Below are 18,035 nucleotides of genomic sequence, written 5' to 3'. Positions count from 1 at the left end.
CCCCCCCCCGCAGCACAAAGACAGTGATCTACAGTTGATACTGAAGAAATTTAAGATGCTGCTATGCTCTTTAGCCTATCAGCCTGAAGACTAAAGCACCGGTCCCTTATGTTTCCAGCTTTGCAGATCAGCTGTGGGGACGGAGTGGGGATGGTCCTGGGCCACACAAGTGGTGTGTGTGTGGGTGTGCGCGTGCAGTTCTATTTGTGCGAAAGGCGGGCACAGCTCTATTTGCACTGCTTGTGTAAATGAAATTCAATGTGCAAGCGCACTCACCCACCACTTACACAGCGCAGGTTAGGGGCCCCTGGGCTAAAGTACTTTACAAGCCCATGCCAAATACTAACCCTGGAGAACTAAAAATCATTGCCCTAAAATGTAAACAACTTCAAATACTTGGGAAGCATAATCTTGAGTGATTTTTAGACAAAGAAATTGATTCCAAGATCAACGAGGCTCTGTTGATCTGGGTGACTGCACACTGGAATGCTCAGTCAATACAAAGTCCATATCCCACAAAGCTGAACATTTACAGAGCTGTGGTTATCCATTTCTACTTACTTGGATATGACTCTCAAGCGAAGATGTATTAAAGAACTAGGGGAATTTCTCATACACGCTCTCCACTCCATCCTTGGCAAAATTGCCACATCAACCAAGATGTCTTGGATTGCATGAAAAACTCAATAGCATTGGGTCCCTGATTATCAGAGTCCAGATGAATTAGCTGGGACTTATAATCAGAATGGATGTCCACAATATGCGTCGCCAGTTGTTCTGTGATGTACTGGAACTGGAAAGAGACCTCGAGGTTGTCCACACAAGTGCTACAAAAATGTCATTATGACATCTAGCCAAAGGAACCAGATGTGACAATTACTGACAGACTCCACTGGCAAGCTTTGTGCTAGGAAGTCTCCACTGGTTTTGAAGACAGGCACTACCAAAACCTAATAGAAAACCTTGAGTGGCATCACAGAATAGTTTTAATGTTACATATGTTAAAATATAACAATGGACTTCCAGTTCCCCTGTTTTATTAGATTCTGTTTCTAGTCTGGGACTGCAGCACCATTTCTCTGTCCATAGTTGAACTGCACAATAGCATATTTTTTTCAGAAAAATATAAGAACCGCTTACATCAAGAAGATTCTATTTTAAATATTAACTCTCTGTGACTAACGAAGATGGCAAGGTCGCTGCCAAATTTTGAATGATGGCTATCAGATTAAAGAAGTAGCAGAATTTTAAAAATAAGATATTTATTTAGAAATTTTATATTTCTGGTACATATCATTTGTTCTTTTAATACATTGTTTCAATTTTTATAATGCAAAAAAGCCAAAATAATTGGGAATCCACCATTCTTTATATGAATGAATAAATGAGAAAGAACTCTCTTTTGCTCAGAGTACAGGACAAAAATGGATTATAGGAAAGCAGATTCCAGTTGGATGTTAGAAAAACATTCCTAGGAATATTTTGACAGTAAAAATAATTACTGATAGTCAGCTTCCTTTACTGAGACTAGACTAGGATGCTTTAATTTGCATTCCTGCAATAACGGAGTTGAACTCAGTGGCCTCTGAACCCTTCCAACTCGCAGATTTTATAACTGTAGTCTGAAATGTCACCTGGATTTGGCCAACAACTGCAGACAAACTGTAATGCAATCTAATGTGTTATGTCAAATGGGTTTATAGTAACTGCATCAAGATTATTATATACCAAAAGCTGGAAAAGCAATAAAATGCCTACAGTGGAAGATTGGATTATAAAATCAACTCAGCTTGCAGAAATGGCAAACCATTTTTGGTCAGAGGAAAAAATGGCAAAGACTTTTTAAAAGGCGGGATATTTTATATGGACTTTTTGGTCAAAGAAGAAAATATTAATTGATGCTTTCGGGAATTCGGAAATCAATAGGGATGAAGAGTTTAAGATGATAGAATAGCAGAAGGCATAATTGCATGTTTTTCTTTATTTTTTTTCTTTTTTAATCCTCATTTTTTATATTTTACTATTGTGAAAAATTCCAACAACATATATATAAAAGAAGAACATATTTTAATCCTACAGTTCACACAATATTAGGCTGAGTTCTCTGACGTAAATTCCAATTTAGAAAATTTTCTTTAAAAATGGAAGGAAAAGCTAAGTTATTCAAATGTTACCATGAATATAGTATTATGAATTGAATTAAATGAAGCACTCCTTTCAGTTTTTTTTCCTTTGCATCTTGCCCATTCTTACCTGCTTTTAAAAGTGATTTCTTTTATTCTGAGCAAATGTAAGACTTTCAGTTCATAGGACAGTTATTAGGATCATCTTCCTTTTGGGGGAAAAAAAACCCCAGTACTTAAATAGCTTATAATTCCTCATGCTGATAACAAATTAATCATCCTTGAGCTGTTGCTTCATATTCTTAGAAGAAGAATAAAATCCTTTATTTAACGGTACAGTACAAGTTTTATATCAATTGGAGAATTGTAGAAACGTGAGTTGAAATTTCAAAATAATTATAATTGGATAATAATTATGTACTAACATAATTATAATAATTGGAAAATTACAAAGCCTTGTAAATTTTAATTAATAATGGAGGTTGGTTAAAATGAAGACTTTATGCCTATATAAAAATAGTAAATGCTTCCTGATGGTGATTGTCGTATTTCTGCAATTTTTAGGCCAGAGTTACAGAAACAACACGGTCCACTGGATCTCCAGAGCCTCCGGTAAGTTTATAGTCTAAATGGAAATTCTGCTTCTGCGGTGGATTTACATTGACATATACATATAAGCTATTAACATTTTCTGTGTGGTTTTATTTTAGAAACAGTAACATTAATCAGTTTATGTAGTTCTATACCACTTCTGTTCAATAATAATGGAACTTTGATTACATGTTTTTTTAATTAAAACCTATACATTTAATTACTTCAATCATACTATGCATGTTATGCATAAAAAAGCATCACTCGATCATTAAAAACTAGAGGTACAAGTAAAATTGTTGCACTACATTATGATACGTCATAAAAATATAAATATATAAAACAACCAATAAAAATGATTATCTAAAACTAATCATAAAAATTTAAAGAAAAAATTATTACAACCAATGGTCAACTAAGTAAAATATCAAATATACTAGGAAATAGTGTGAAAAGAGTAGTTTTCACACCTACATAATCTGGCTGGACATTTAGACATTTTCAATTTCATGTCGCTCCAAGATACGCAAGAGAAATATTTTTTTTAAAAAAAGTATGTCCCTTTACATTTGGTGAAGACCTCTAGCTTGCCCGGAATATATACTAACTTTTAAAATCCTATATAGTTTGCGTCAGGTTACCTAGAGAAGTAATTTTTCCTGATTTGTAGTAACCCAGTCTTGCATACCATTTTCACAGCCAGCTTTGTATGGAATACAGTATAGTCCAAATGAAAGAGAACTTTAAGTGTGCATTATGATAAAGGAGCTGTCCTAGAAAAATGATTTGCTATTGTTATATCCGCCTCAAGTCAAAAAAGGCATACTTGGGCCTTCTATGCACCCATGTCTATGCTGAATTCAAAGTTACTTCTAAATTATATAGCCAAACCAGGTCAAAGAGCACTCAGCTAATTATGTAAACTACTAACTGTACCTATCTTTTATGTTTGAACACATGAGATGAAGTGGGTAAGGTATTAATATGTTAGACCAGGACTGGAAGTGCCAGGTTTTAGTCCATCTTCAGCCATAGAAGCTCATTGGTTGATTTGGGTCACTTTCTGTCTGCCCAATCTAATACCCACAGTTATTGTGGGAATGTGCATGGGCATGTAATAGATTGTGCATTTGAGGTGTTTGAATAAATGTTGAATCTTACTTAAACCAGCAAGAGACATTGTTAAGATAAAAGCAAAATAATTTGAATTTCCATTTATCTTTGAAGCAAGGCAGGTTTGCTTAGTGGCACACAAAGACATTCTGTGGAAGGAAGTGTAGAGGTAGTCCTCATTTAGCAACTGCCTCAGACAGCCACCACTTTCACTTATAGTGGTGATAAAAAATAACTTTGTTTTCATACTAGGCTACAAAAAAAACTCATTTTCATGATTGTAATAACATTGACAACATGTATCCTGTTCGAATAACAGAAGAATTTTGCTTCAGGTGGTAAAATTGTATTGTTATGAACCTGTTAATATTTTTCTTTCTTTCAGCCACTCTTAGAAAGCAAACTTAAGGCGTTCAGTATTGGCAAAATGAGCAGTGCCAAGAGAACATTAAGCAAAAAGGAACAGGAGGAATTGAAAAAGAAGGTAATTATGACAAGGAATTTGCCAAGTCATCTCTTGGGATTTTTTAAAATCAATGTAGCAATGTAAGATTGGTTTTAAATAATGTTTCATTAGAGCACATTAGCTCTCCCACCTTTCTCACTGATCAACAGCTAAGAAATGGCAATAAATCTATGAAGCAAAGTTAAATCAGTGGAGATTTCATTGGAATACCATTGCCAAGCATTCCTAGGCTAAACTACTTGTGTCCTGAAACATTGTCTTTAACAGGATCTATATTGGTCTGTTAGTTGTAACGCTTCCATGTTTCTTTCCCCTTCTTCCCAGAATACTTTGTTTAAATTTCCAGCTGTCTCTCCTTTTGCCAGCTTAGCAACAGCCTCATTTTTCTATGAGAAAATTATGAAAAACTACAATGTGTTTTGTAATCTCAGAGTTTGTTGACCATTAGAAAGAAATCTTATCTGGTTGAGTATATGTGTGGCAGGTTAGCAGAGAGCAATAGAAAAAATTACTTATTGTTTTTTTTTCTAGACTATTATCGATAAAAAACACTTTATTATGTAGCCCTTCCCCCCAAAGAAAGGAAAAGGAAGATTTAATAAGAGCATGGATCGTCTTTGGGAACATATTCTGTTCTTTGCTTTCAAATTTCTCTCTTTTGTTGAGAGGAAAGTGAATTTTTATTATCGGCACAGACCAGCATTACAAATAAAAGCATTAACAACAGCAAATTTTTTTTTAAAAAAAACATACAAAATAATATATTACAATTAGTGATGGATTATCAGTAGGCAGTTATAATCTGCCTTATTTTACATACAGTATAACAAAATTTGGCCACATTCATAGAAAGTACTTTGTACTGTTATGATAACAGCAGTTGTACATAAAAGAGATCCGCATTTCCTGCACATTTTATTAGGTGAAGTATTATAAAGTGAGTCCATGAGTCCTTATAGAAGATACAGTATAGCAGGACATGATCTGCATTTTCACTGGACTTTGTCCACAGGCACTATTTATTTTATTTATTTATAAAATTTATTGGCCTCCTATCTTACAATGGGATAACTCTGGGTAACTTATAGTCGTAAAAATATGTCAATATACAATTAAAACATTAATTAAAATCAGACATTAAAACCTAAGGACTCATGGGAGAGCGGAGGCGAAGTTGGAGGAGGTAGAATCTGTTATTATTTGATCAACCACCTGCACTGTGCTGTTACCCCACTGGGGCTCCAAGACAATTGGCAGAGCCATGTCTTTAAGCCCTTACAAAAAGATAGGAGGGTTGGGGCCAACCTCACATCAGGGAGCAAGATGTTCCATAGGGCAGGAGCAACTTCTTCCTGGACCTAACCAGCTGGAGTAATTGGGCTGACGGGACTTGCAGCATGCTGCCTCTGCTGGTACAAGTGGGACAGGACAATCCCAGTGAGTGAGACAGTGGCTCATATTGTACTTTTTTGTATTGGCCCTCCAAAATTGCTATGGGAAGTGCATTAAAGGACAGCTGGGTGCAGTTTGGCGCATCCCAGCTCCCCTCAGACCATTTTGGGTGGTCTGCATACTTCTAGTGGGAGTGAGAAGTGTGGAATCTTAATGTAGTAGGGTGGGGGAGGCTGGAGCGGGAGGTTCCTTGGCCGCTGCTTGGGAGAAAATTAGTCAGAATCGTGAGTGAGAGCTGCAGGGTGAGACATAAGTGACGAAATAGGTCACCGCGGGCATAAAAAGCGCCGTCGGATCGCCTCCCATGGTCTGGGAATCAACCAACCAAATAAATAAAGTTGGCTTTGCTTCCTTGCACGGCAAGAGGGAAAGTTGCCTGAGATGCCGCTGGGAGAATGTCCCCTTTGGGTTGCCGGGACAGCAAGTTTCACGGCAAAAAGCAGCTGCTAGAAATCGATGCGCCTGCAACTTAATGCTCTCAGAGAAGCCTGCATTACCGGGAGCAGCAGCAACAGCAGCAGCAGGCACCACTGCCACCCCCCGGTGTCCAGCGTCATCCTCGGGAGGCTTGGGGCCATTGTCGGCAGAGCCTCCGGGTGGAAAGAGTGAAGGGCACAGTGGTGGTAGAGGCTGGCCGTCCTCAAAGCCAACTCTTGAGGAAGGACAGAGATGAGGCCCAGGCCTCGCTTCCCTGCCTCCTACCTCCGAGAGCTGCGGGCGGCAGGGAAAACGAGGCTTCTTTGCCAGCCTCCCAGCTGGAAAAACAGAAATTTTCGCCAACTGGAAGGTGTATGTGTGTGTGTGAGAGAGAGAGAGGGGGGGGGAGGGGAAAGAGAGACAGAGAGACAAAGAGAGAAAAAAAGAAGGAAAGAGAAAGAAAGTTGGAGAGAGAGACACAAGAAAGAAGGAAGAAAGAAAGAAAGTGGGGGAGAGAGACACAAGAAAGAAAGAAAGAAAGAAAAAGAAAAAGAAAGAGGAAGGAAAGAAAGAGGGAGAGAGAGACACAAGGAAGAAAGAAAGAAAGGAAAGAAAGAAGAAAAAGAAAGATAACTTATAATCACATTTGAGCCCATTGTTAAATGAGTTTCACCACATTTTACAAGTGTGCCACTCCCACCCAGTCACATGACCGCCAAGCCATGCCCACAAAATAGGCCACACCTACAGAATAGGTTCTAAATTTTTTTGAAATCCACCACTGGTGTAGTCGTTAAGAAAAACCTTGAATTGGAACTAATTTCCTGGGAACCAAGTTCGTTTTGATTTAAATATAGCAAATGATACATGCCATATTCATATTTGTAGGTAGTTGAAATAAAGTATTTAATTAGGAGAAATAAGCATGTTGATTATTGAATATTGTTTAAATGCTAAACTCAAATAAATTCAAGCCTTAGTGGCATATTATTTTCATTAGTCTCTTTTAAAAGTCACAAAGGCTTCTTCTATTTACATTCAAAGGAAAAATGTTCAAGGTGAGCACCCTCCTTAGGGGCATCATTTGAAAATTAGTTGAAGTCTTAGAAAGATCATATTTGATAAAAGTGCTTTTTTTCCATGCAACTTCTTGTATTATTTGAAAATTTTGTGTTGCTAGTAGGTTCCTGCAGATGTCTGGTATAAGTTATGGGTAGTAAGCTGGATGTTGCTGATGTCTTCATTAATGCTGATAATTTGTGTAACATTTTGGTGACTATAGGAGGATGAAAAGGCAGCTGCAGAAATATATGAAGAATTCCTTGCTGCATTTGAAGGAAGTGATGGCAATAAAGTGAAAACATTTGTCAGAGGAGGTATTGTTAATGCCACTAAAGGTAAGACCTATTACAATGTCCAGCAAAGAAATTATGTGCTGCCTTCAGATTTGTATTTCAGATAGATTACAGTAATGGGCATTTATTAAGATGCTGTTATAATGTTAATGACTCTTATATGAGTAACTAGATGGTTATAATGTTATATTTCATTACATGCATCTTTATAATTTTAAAATAGCTGAATCCATCATCTCAATTTTTCCTGGCAGCAGTCTATTAAACAGATTAATTTTAAAAGTTTGACTTTTAAACTTGAGGTAGGAGCAGAGGTGTTTTTTTTAAAGGGCACCTTTGAACATGGTCAAACCTGTATGTTCCCTTAAACTGTTAAGTTTAAGTTAACTGTTAAAACTTGTTACTGTTTAATTATTTTTATGATATTTGTTTCATCAGAACATGACACAGATGAAAAGCGAGGAAAAATCTACAAACCTTCATCACGATTTGCAGATCAAAAAAATCAGCAGACTCAGTCATCTTCTAATGAGAGACCACCATCCCTTCTGGTAATAGAAACAAAAAAACCAGTAAGTTTAGAAAGAGTTGTTACTTCCATGTTCAATATATTGGTTATTTATAAAGTCACATATTGCTTTTCAGATAAATTTTACAAAGCAGACTCAGAGAGCCTTTGAAGCTCTATTGGCTCTTGTCACTGGCCTGGATTAGCAAAATGTGACTCACCATTGCATTATTTCTAGGGCTGAGAGAGTGACTGGCCCAAGATCTCATAGCTGATATGACTAAGGTGAGACTAGCATTCCTGGTCTCCCAGTTTCTAGCCTGTTACTTTAACTATCACACCGAACTAAGTTTCTATATGAAATTCTTATGGCGCCAACCAATGACTGGACATTAACAATGAAATGGTCCATAGTCTATTAAATCTAATTACCTGTTGCATTTAATTTTTAAAAATATTATTAGTAAGATATAGAAGTCTATATAATCATTCTAGTTGTTATAAGGATAAACTATGTTTTCCTGAAAAAAGGCTTCTGTAGGAATCAGCTGATTTTGCCCTTTTACCAAAAATAAAGGGATATTTCTGATTCTGGATAGTTGTGGCTGCTAGCCAAAACAAAATTTAGGGGCCGCATTCCTTTTATTCAGCTATTTTTAAGTCCTAGTTAAATAAATAACCAATATATTTAATTTCATGGGAGTCATGGGTTCCAGATAGGTTAGGCAACTTGAGTTACCTGGGTTCAAAAATTGTTGCTCTATGATGCATTGTTTCACCCAATTAAAGGTTAAAGACCTGAATGCTTTGAACAATGGCAGAACTTTTAATGTACTGGACAAGTTTTTAAAAATTCAGTGAAATATTCAGAGATGTGTTTGCCTTGAAAGTAACCAAGTTGACGTGTTGAAGCACTGACAAGCATCAGGAAATGTTTTAGGACATTTTGTATTATGCCATAAAATGACATTTTTTATAATTTTTGGTCATAAAAAATTCTATAAAAATTGCCAACTTTCAGTGGTATGGGAGTCTTATGTTCCAGATTTTGGAGGAATTCTAAAGTTAATTTGTTTGAAGAACGTGAAAATATTTTGCCCACGATGTGCACTGATTTGCCTTTTTTAAAGGTTACAGACTTGACAGTTTTAGTCATATACTAGGCAACCTGTGCCTCCTTTCAGAGGGTCGTCCTTTCAAGGACATTACTTTACCAGATTCCTCTATATTTTCAACAGTGGCAGAACTTCTAATGTACTGCCTTCACTGGAAAAGTTGGGATACATTCAGACATATATCTGCTTTGAAAATAGTCTGTGTTAAACTGTACAGCAGAGTCCAATATCAGCACAGGAAATCTTTAGGAAATCTTTTTAGCATTATGTCATAAACTGTTTTATAATAAGTTTATGTTATAAAATGTTTTATAAAATTCACCAAATTTCAGTTCCATGGGAATCATGGGTCTTGGATTTTGGATGCATTCTGTAAGTTAGGCCATTTGATGTACCTTGGTTCAAAATATTTTGCTGGATGGCAAACTATTTCTGATTTCAGTAGCCAGTTAAAGGTTACAGAAATTTATTTATTATTTATTTATTTAATTAGATTTCTAGACCGCCCCCTCTCCCCAGAGGGACTCGGGGCGGTGTACAGGTATAAATTTAAAAAACCCATCCAAACAATAATATACATCGTTAAAATTAGATTAAATAACCCCTGTACAATTTATAAAAATTAAAACTAACCCATAAAACCAATCATAAAATTTAAAAACCAAAACGGAGGTGGGAAGGCTGGAATTAGGCCAGGCCGGCTAGCTGGAACAGGTGGGTTTTAAGTTTCTGACGGAAGGAGCGGAGATCCGTAGTCAATCTAATGTCAGGGGGAAGGTCATTCCAGAGGGTCGGGGCCATCACAGAGAAGGCTCTTCCCCTAGGCGTTGCCCGCTGGCACCGCCTAGTGGACGGCACCCGGAGGAGTCCCTCTCTGTGAGCGGATAGGCCAAAGGGATGTATGGGGCAGGATTCGATCCCGCAAATAACTAGGTCCTGTGCCATGGAGCGCCTTGAAAATGATGGTCAACACCTTGAAACGCACCCGAAAAGCCACAGGCAGCCAGTGTAGCCCGCGCAGGAGAGGTGTTACGTGGGAGTAGCTAAAGACTCCCGAAATTGCCCGCGTGGCCGCATTCTGAACCAGCTGTAGCCTTCGGGTGCATCTCAAGGGGAGCCCCATGTAGAGAGCGTTGCAGTAGTCTAGCCGGGACATCACAAGCGCATGAGTGACTGTGCGAAGGGCGCCCCGGTCTAATAGGGGACGCAATTGGCGCACCAGGCGAACCTGGTGGAACGCCCCCCTGGCCACGGCTGTCACATGGTCGTCCATGGACAGCCGGGCATCCAGAAGGACGCCCAAATTGCGCACCCGATCCACGGGGGCCAGATGTTCGCCCCCAATGGCCAGTGATGGAATAAGCTGGTTGAACCGGGGCGGCGGTAGCCACAGCCACTCCGTCTTGGACGGGTTGAGCTTGAGTCCGTTACTTCCCATCCAGATCCGTACGGCTTCCAGACACTGAGGCATCACTTCGATAGCATCATTGGGGTGGTTTGGGGTAGAGATGTACAGCTGGGTGTCATCCGCGTACAGATGGTAGTCTACCCCAAACCCACAAATGATCTCGCCCAGCGGCTTCATGTATGCATTGAACAGGAGAGGCGAGAGGACCGACCCTTGTGGCACCCCACAAGTGAGCGGCCTCGAGGTCGACCTCTGCCCCCCTGCCAATACAAATTGCACTCGGCCGGAGAGGTAGGAGGAGAACCACCGCAAAATGGTGCCCCTCACCCCCAACCCCTCCAATCGATGCAATAAGATACGATGGTCGATGGTATCGAAAGCCGCCGAGAGATCTAATAGGACCAGGATGGAGGAGCAGCCCCCATCTCTGGCCCTCCAGAGATCATCCACCAACGCGACCAATGCCGTTTCCGTGCTGTGGCCGGGCCGGTAACTGGACTGGCGCGGGTCCAGATAATCAGTTTCCTCCAGGTGGCGTGGAAACTGTTGTGCCACCACACTCTCTACAACCTTCGCCAGAAAGCAAAGGTTGGAGACGGGATGGTAGTTGGCTAATAAAGCTGAGTCCAGGGAAGGCTTCTTGAGGAGGGGCCTCACCACCGCCTCTTTCAGGGCGGCCGGCAGGAACCCTTCACTCAAAGAAGCGTTGACTAACTCCTGGAGCCAGCCTCGTGTGACCTCCCAGGATGCCAGTACAAGCCAGGAGGGACACGGGTCCAATAAACATGTGGTGGCTCGCAGTCGCCTACGCAGCCTGTCCATATCATCGGAAGTAACGGAGTCAAACTCCTCCCAGAATGGTACCTCACGACCCGCCTCCGACGTCTCTTCCAGACCACTAGCAGGGACCAGCTCGCTTCGAATCTGAGCGATTTTGTCCTGCAGATACTCCCCAAATTCCTCTGCTCTGCCCTGCAAAGGGGCTTCCCGCGGCCTCTGTTGGAGGAGGGAGCGGGTCACCCTAAACAGGGCGGCAGGGCGGTTATCTGCGGACGCAATAAGAGTGGCACAATACTGACGCTTGGCCACTCTTAATGCCACAAGGTAAGTCCGTAAATGGGCTCTCACCTGAGTTCGGTCAGATTCAGAGCGTGACGATTTCCATCTGCTCTCTAGGCGTCTCTTGTGGCGCTTCATCACCCTCAGCCCCTCGGTAAACCAAGGGGCCTGGGTGGTTCACTGCCGCAAGAGAGGCCGCAAAGGCGCCACCCGGTCCAAGGCCCCAGTGGGCGCACTATTCCATGCAGCCACTAGGTCCTCCAACCGGGTGTGGGTCATGGCTACAGGAAATGGCCTGAGCTCCATCTGGAACCTGTCAGGTTCCATCAGGCGCCTGGGGCGGAACCATCTTGGGCAATCCAGTTCCGCCTCCCCGCGGTGGGGAGTAGCGGCTGGAAAGTCGAGCCGGAGCAGTGAATGATCAGACCATGACAGGGGGGTGATAGCTAAATCCCCTACTCCCAGATCACTCCTCCATTGGCCAGAGACAAAAATAAGATCCAGTGTGTGTCCACCCTCATGTGTGGGGCCCTGAATTATTTGGGTCAGGTCCATGGCTGTCATGGAAGCCATGAACTCCCGAGCTACTTCGGATGTCTCCCCTACCGATGGCAAGTTAAAGTCCCCCATGATCAACGGTCTGGGGGTTTCAACTGCCATCTCGGCGATCACCCCAAGGAGCTCGGGCAGGGCTGCTGATGCATAGCGAGGAGCCAGGTATACAATCAGCAAACCCAACTGCTTCCCTGGGCCCCACTTCACGCACAGGGACTCACAACCGGCTATCTGTGGCACAATGGTCTGTCACGTCTCAAGACCTTCCCTCACAATGACCGCTACCCCACCACCCCTGCCTAGTGCCCGTGACTGATGAAATGCGCGGTAACCTGGCGGGCACATTTCCACGAGAGGGAGACCTCCCTCGTGGCCCAGCCAGGTCTCCGTAATTCCTGCCAGGTCTGGCTCCCCCTCCGACAGCACGTCGTTAATGAGGGGGGCTTTGTTGACAATGGACCTGGCATTGCATAGCATCAGCCTCAGGCCCTGGCTCTGTAGGTCCTGACCACCTAGATTGCGGGGGTTGGGACATATGACCGGCCGTACCCAACGACTGCGGTCTCCCAACCGGTGATGCAATCTCTGTGTACCCTTGCACCTGCCCCTCCCCACGACCGTTGGAATGAAAAGACCCTCTTCTGGAGTGTCGCTACTCTCCCCCCCCTTAATGGCTCCGCTCACTTCCTTACTAACTCCACCCGCCGGCTTGGCGCTGGTCCCTCCCTCGGCCTGGCTTACCCCTCCCCCCACCCTAGAACCCCTAAAAGACGAATTAAAAATTTGACTAAAAACCCCCTGAGGCCACGCCTCGCCCACCTCTCTGGATTGATGTATCCCTCATCGAGGTGGGCCCTCGTAAGAGCAGAGGGGCAGACCTGCGAGAGGGGGGACTCCCGCAAGAGGATTAGGTCTGCCCTTGAGTACATGGCGGAGACGTCCATGCCCGAGTACCCGATGGAAACATATATGCAGGCCTGCCTGGGGTGTCCGGCGTCCGAGGTCTACAGCAGTCCGAGGTTTACTTTACGTCCCCGGCCAGCATGTAGCTCATGGTGACTTTATGATCAGAGTTATATGTAGATAGATAGTGAATGAGTGGTGGAAGGAAAGGACTTTTGATGATTTAATGTTGTTTTTTGATATTGCCTTGATAAAATTATTTGTATATTTGTATATTGTATATTTGCAATAAACGGGTGCAGCAACATATAAGCTTAATAATACAGTTTTAACTGTATTACTTTTACATGTATGTTTTCTTACCCCTTTTTTTCAGAATGGATGTTCAAAGTATCAATTTAAATATTTTTATTGATAGAATTTTTACAATAGTAATCGTGTACATAATTAAAGTCTTCAAATTGTTTCAGCCTTTGAAGAAGGGGGAAAAAGAAAAGAAAAAGAGCAATTTGGAGCTTTTTAAAGAAGAACTAAAACAGTGAGTATTTTATTTATAGATTTTAAAAAACTGGGCCGTAATCAAAATAATTGCAAAAGTCCTCCCCCCCCGCACACGTCCTTCCCACATGCATGTGTACGTGCCCCCCACACATGCACAGCAGAGACCTGACGACCAGCTGGCCAGTAGGAGGCACACGAGCATGTGCGGTGGAGCTGAATTAGGATTACGGTTCACGTGCCCACAGAGAGGGCGCTGCATGCCACCTGTGGCACGTGTGCCATAGGTTCACCATCACGGATCTAGTAGCAGTCATTGTCTTTTTGGTCCAGTCATCCTTTATTTACATGGAATTATGTTTCTTTCAGAATCAATAATATTCTTAATATCAAGTAGCTAACAATATATCAAAGATTGGGGATGAATAATATGTGCCTTTATGGATTTAAACTTAATCTGTCTCAAATTTAGTGTGTAATACATAGCCATCTTAAAATTATTTCCCGAATGAACCACTGATAATAGTTCTAGCATAGATAGGTGTACTAGATCTCTAAAACGTCTTGGGAATGGTTCGTTATTTGGAGTAGGAAAAAACAAAAAGATTGCACAAAGGCAGTTCTATGGAGGATTTTTTGGGGGGGAATGTCTCAAATATTATATGCTCTTACTATCAGGTTTCTGTCTGCTGTATTGTATTATTTTGTATTATTCACACTACTAGCCTAGATAGATCCCCCCCCCCCTTCCCGGGTCTCTGATACCAGGCCGATCATGGTAGGACTTTTCTTATTTTGATGCTTTCTGTGATCCTTTATAAAGCCATCTTTTGAAACTCTAAGCTTATGCCTTCCTGCTCTCAAAATGACATTTTTAATAATCGCATATATCTGAAAAGGGTAATAAACAACTGTTTTATTAATTAGGAAACTTCACAAGAGAGAGTGTTATCTAGACTTTAATAATATTTTTTTTACCAACCTTGGTAATCTTTCTCATCATTTCTTTCTGTGCCACAATTCCCACCCCAGTTTTAAAAGTATGCTTCTATCTAAGTTCCTTGGAACAAATAATTCCACACCCACCCACTGGATTGAAGTCTGTATCACTTTGATTTATGAGTCTTAATTCCTGGGCAGTTTTTAAAAAAATATGTTGCATAGTATTGTATTTTTAGTGGGTACTTGGTGACATTTTCAATTTTTACCATCTTAGGGTTATTCTCAAAAGTGTATTTTCTATTTTTACAACTGTCCAACCATGCAAACTATTTTTCTGCCTCAAGCTGAGCTGTCAGATTGGATAAGACAGCAATACTTTCATCTAAATTACAATATAATTCAGTCTGTGACGCAGTAAAGGGATACATAATCCATAGTGGGTATCTAAAATTGAAAGGAAGTTTTAATAGTGAGTAGCAATATTTTGTTTCTTTGAGAGACCTTTACGCATGGCCTAAATCTGGATCCTCAAACTCTTCAGGTCATAAGCACTTTTGTGAAATTTCAGCTTGTTCATCAATCACCAAACATTTATTACATGAAAATAATTTAATAAATACTATTTTGACTAACAGTAGTATGAATAATAATAATAAAGAAGAAAGTATGTATAGTTAGTGTGGGATTATCTAGGGATAGTACAATAGAAGACAAAGAATTGGAGAAGAAAAAGAGCAATTTGGAGTTTTTTAAAGAAGAACTAAAACTGAGTATTTTATTTATAGATTAAAAAAAACTGGGATGAAATCAAAATAGTTGCAAAAGTTTTCCCCCTGCACACTCTCCATCCCATGTGCATGCATGCGTGCCCCCCCCCCCCCCGCACCCTGACAAAGGGATCTGGAAATCAAAGTTGAAAGATTATGGGATAAACTAGTCATGGTGGTCCCAGTGGTTATTGACATACTGGATGCCATACCAAAAAACCTTGGATGGCACTTAGAAAATCTAAGCATTTACAAATTTCTATCTGTCAATTACAAAAGTCCATGCTGCTTGGATCAGCACATATACTATATTGATGCATTACAACATCCTAAATTCTTGGGAGGAACTTGATGCATATAAAGGCAAAACCAGCTGGCAGTTGTGATTTTACAATTTTGTGTCTATAATGAGAACAACCACAACAATAAATGGATAGATCTGTTAGCCCTTGAAGACTGTTATTGTCCACTTTGGAGAATCCTGATTTAAAGAATTTCTTTACATCTGGGTTCTCCAAAGTGGTCAATCTCCAAACTCCAAGGTGGTCTATCTTGAAACTTGGGATAGATGTTTTCAAATGATAAAATAAGTTAAATCAGTTGGATTTGTTTTTTTATTATAATGATGTCTACTAGAATTGAAGCTGCTTACTAGTTTTATAAAATATATCTTACAGAATTCAAGAAGAGCGTGATGAAAGACATAAAACTAAAGGTAGATTAAGTCGTTTTGAGCCACCTCAGTCAGATTCAGATGGACAACGCCGTTCCAGTAAGTAATCATTATTGTATCGCAGTATTGTAATTCTACAAAAACTTGGAACTAAATAGACATCCGATCTTTCTTTTAGTGGATGCACCTTCAAGAAGAAATAGATCTTCAGGTGGTAATATGGTTTTACAACTTAATTACATGCTGAGTTAATTTAAAATGAACGCATTGAATTACATCTTCTTCTCTTTGTTTTAGTACTGGATGATTATGCTCCAGGTTCACATGATGTTGGAGATCCAAGTACAACAAATTTGTATCTTGGAAACATTAATCCCCAGGTAATAAGAGGACTTAAAAACATTCATTGCTGTGAACTCTGTGCATAATTTTTCGTAGCATAAGTATGCAAATATTGTGCATGTTTACCCATAATGCTTTATATAAATATTTTGTGAGGGAGACAATTTTGATAATGATTTATATAAAAATCATCACTTAAATTAATGGTTGAATAAAGATTTTATTTAAAGTCCAGATCTTCTCATTCCAGCTACATCTACTAAAGTATGTATGTTGTGGCTGCAGTTCTTTAATTGAATTAGATAACTAAATGAATATTCCTATAGACTATCTGTAACTTACTTTCTATGGGTTAGACATTAATTTTCTTTTCATTCATAATTCAAACATATGATGCAACTTGACTTTATACTCTCACAAGACTCTTTTTACTCTTTCTGCTCTAATACGACTTTATATGAAAAGCATTTTGTTGTATCCTAAGGAAAACTACACATTGGAGGAAGAAGTTTTGTTCCCTACTGTCTCCCTAACTTGATCAGTTAATTCTTTTAACTGTTAACTTTAACTGATAGCTTGTTTGTTTTGCCTCTTATCATTCCATCTGTGGGTACATTCGGTACCCATATTCTCACATCCACTTCAGCACCAACTCTGTTTTAAATTAATTAGTTACTAGCTACAGTATTGCAGAAATCTATAAAGTATACCTTACATCTCTCCAGAGTCTAGAGGCACATTTATCTTGACAGAAATTAAACAGAAAGCTGGTGTACTACAAAACAACAGCTTCTAACAACATGTTGATTTGCAGCAAAATCTTTGGCCTGATAGACGTCTTTCCATAAGCATTTCGTTTTGCAATTGGATAAATATATATTTTTGATGGAAGCTATGTTATGAGGATACTTAAGTTATGCTCTCCAAATTTTAAATATGTCTCAGGCACAAAAGATCAGGTTCACACAAGAAGATCCAAATAAACTGATTTATTGCTAAAAGCATATGCCCCAAAAGTCTTCTCAACTAATTGTTAGCACCTGCTTGGAGTTAGATAAAGTTCAAAGAAATTCCAGGAGGTTTGGAGTTAATCTGCTTGTGGTATGTAGGGATTCCAGGCTGCTCCCTCTTTTAACTCCATCCTCAGGTTCGGCCACTTCTTCACCTACACTGAGCCCTGAAAAGATTATATACCACAACTGTATAGAATTAACAATTTTCCATCTTCTAAAGCAGGAGTGTCAAACTCGTGTTTTCACATCATGTGATGTATCACGACTTTTCCTCTTCGTTAAACTCGGAATAGGCATAGCCAGCACGTGACACATTTGGCCCATGAGCTGTGGGTTTGACACCCCTGTTCTAAAGCAAAGCACTACTCTGTAGCTTAGGTTCATTAGCAAAAATTCATTGTGGCATAATAGAGATCTCAACAGTTGTTTTGATGGGCTTATTCATTCTACAGGTGTGTATGTGTCACCAGGCCTGTCCATTATAGTAGCCATTTTCTAAGGCAGCTTTCCCAATTGCTTCTAAGAATTGAGACTCCAACCCCAAAGCTGTTGAGCATTATTGGATTATGAACCATAATAATAATAATAAGTTTGAATTTATTAGCCGCTCCCTTTCCAAGTAGGACTCGGGGCGGCGTACAATGGGGCATATAAAACACAGAAAATATATAAAACACATAGGCGTACATACAGAACATACATACAGATACACAAACACGGACTCGGAGGAGGTAA

At 40.2% G+C, this 18,035-nt stretch overlaps 1 protein-coding gene across 2 annotated transcripts in view; it reads left to right on the top strand.

The window, feature by feature from the left end:
- U2SURP (U2 snRNP associated SURP domain containing) overlaps positions 1-18,035 on the top strand; it is a 48,373-nt gene that overhangs the window by 4,823 nt on the left and 25,515 nt on the right. Inside the window, exons 2-9 of one of the 2 annotated variants that reach the window (XM_081955883.1) lie at positions 2,688-2,735; positions 4,213-4,311; positions 7,445-7,559; positions 7,956-8,089; positions 13,536-13,603; positions 15,950-16,044; positions 16,124-16,156; positions 16,243-16,325. In XM_081955883.1, the coding sequence (XP_081812009.1) occupies positions 2,688-2,735; positions 4,213-4,311; positions 7,445-7,559; positions 7,956-8,089; positions 13,536-13,603; positions 15,950-16,044; positions 16,124-16,156; positions 16,243-16,325 (675 nt within the window). The remainder of the gene's footprint in view (positions 1-2,687; positions 2,736-4,212; positions 4,312-7,444; positions 7,560-7,955; positions 8,090-13,535; positions 13,604-15,949; positions 16,045-16,123; positions 16,157-16,242; positions 16,326-18,035) is intronic. The other variant, XM_081955884.1, reaches the window with a different exon arrangement.

The sequence above is a fragment of the Natrix helvetica genome, assembly GCF_964273705.1.
Source record: "Natrix helvetica genome assembly, chromosome: 5".
Taxonomy (NCBI): Eukaryota; Metazoa; Chordata; class Lepidosauria; order Squamata; family Natricidae; genus Natrix; species Natrix helvetica.
Note: the sequence above shows the minus strand (reverse complement) of the source record. Positions and strands in the feature narration are given on the sequence as shown.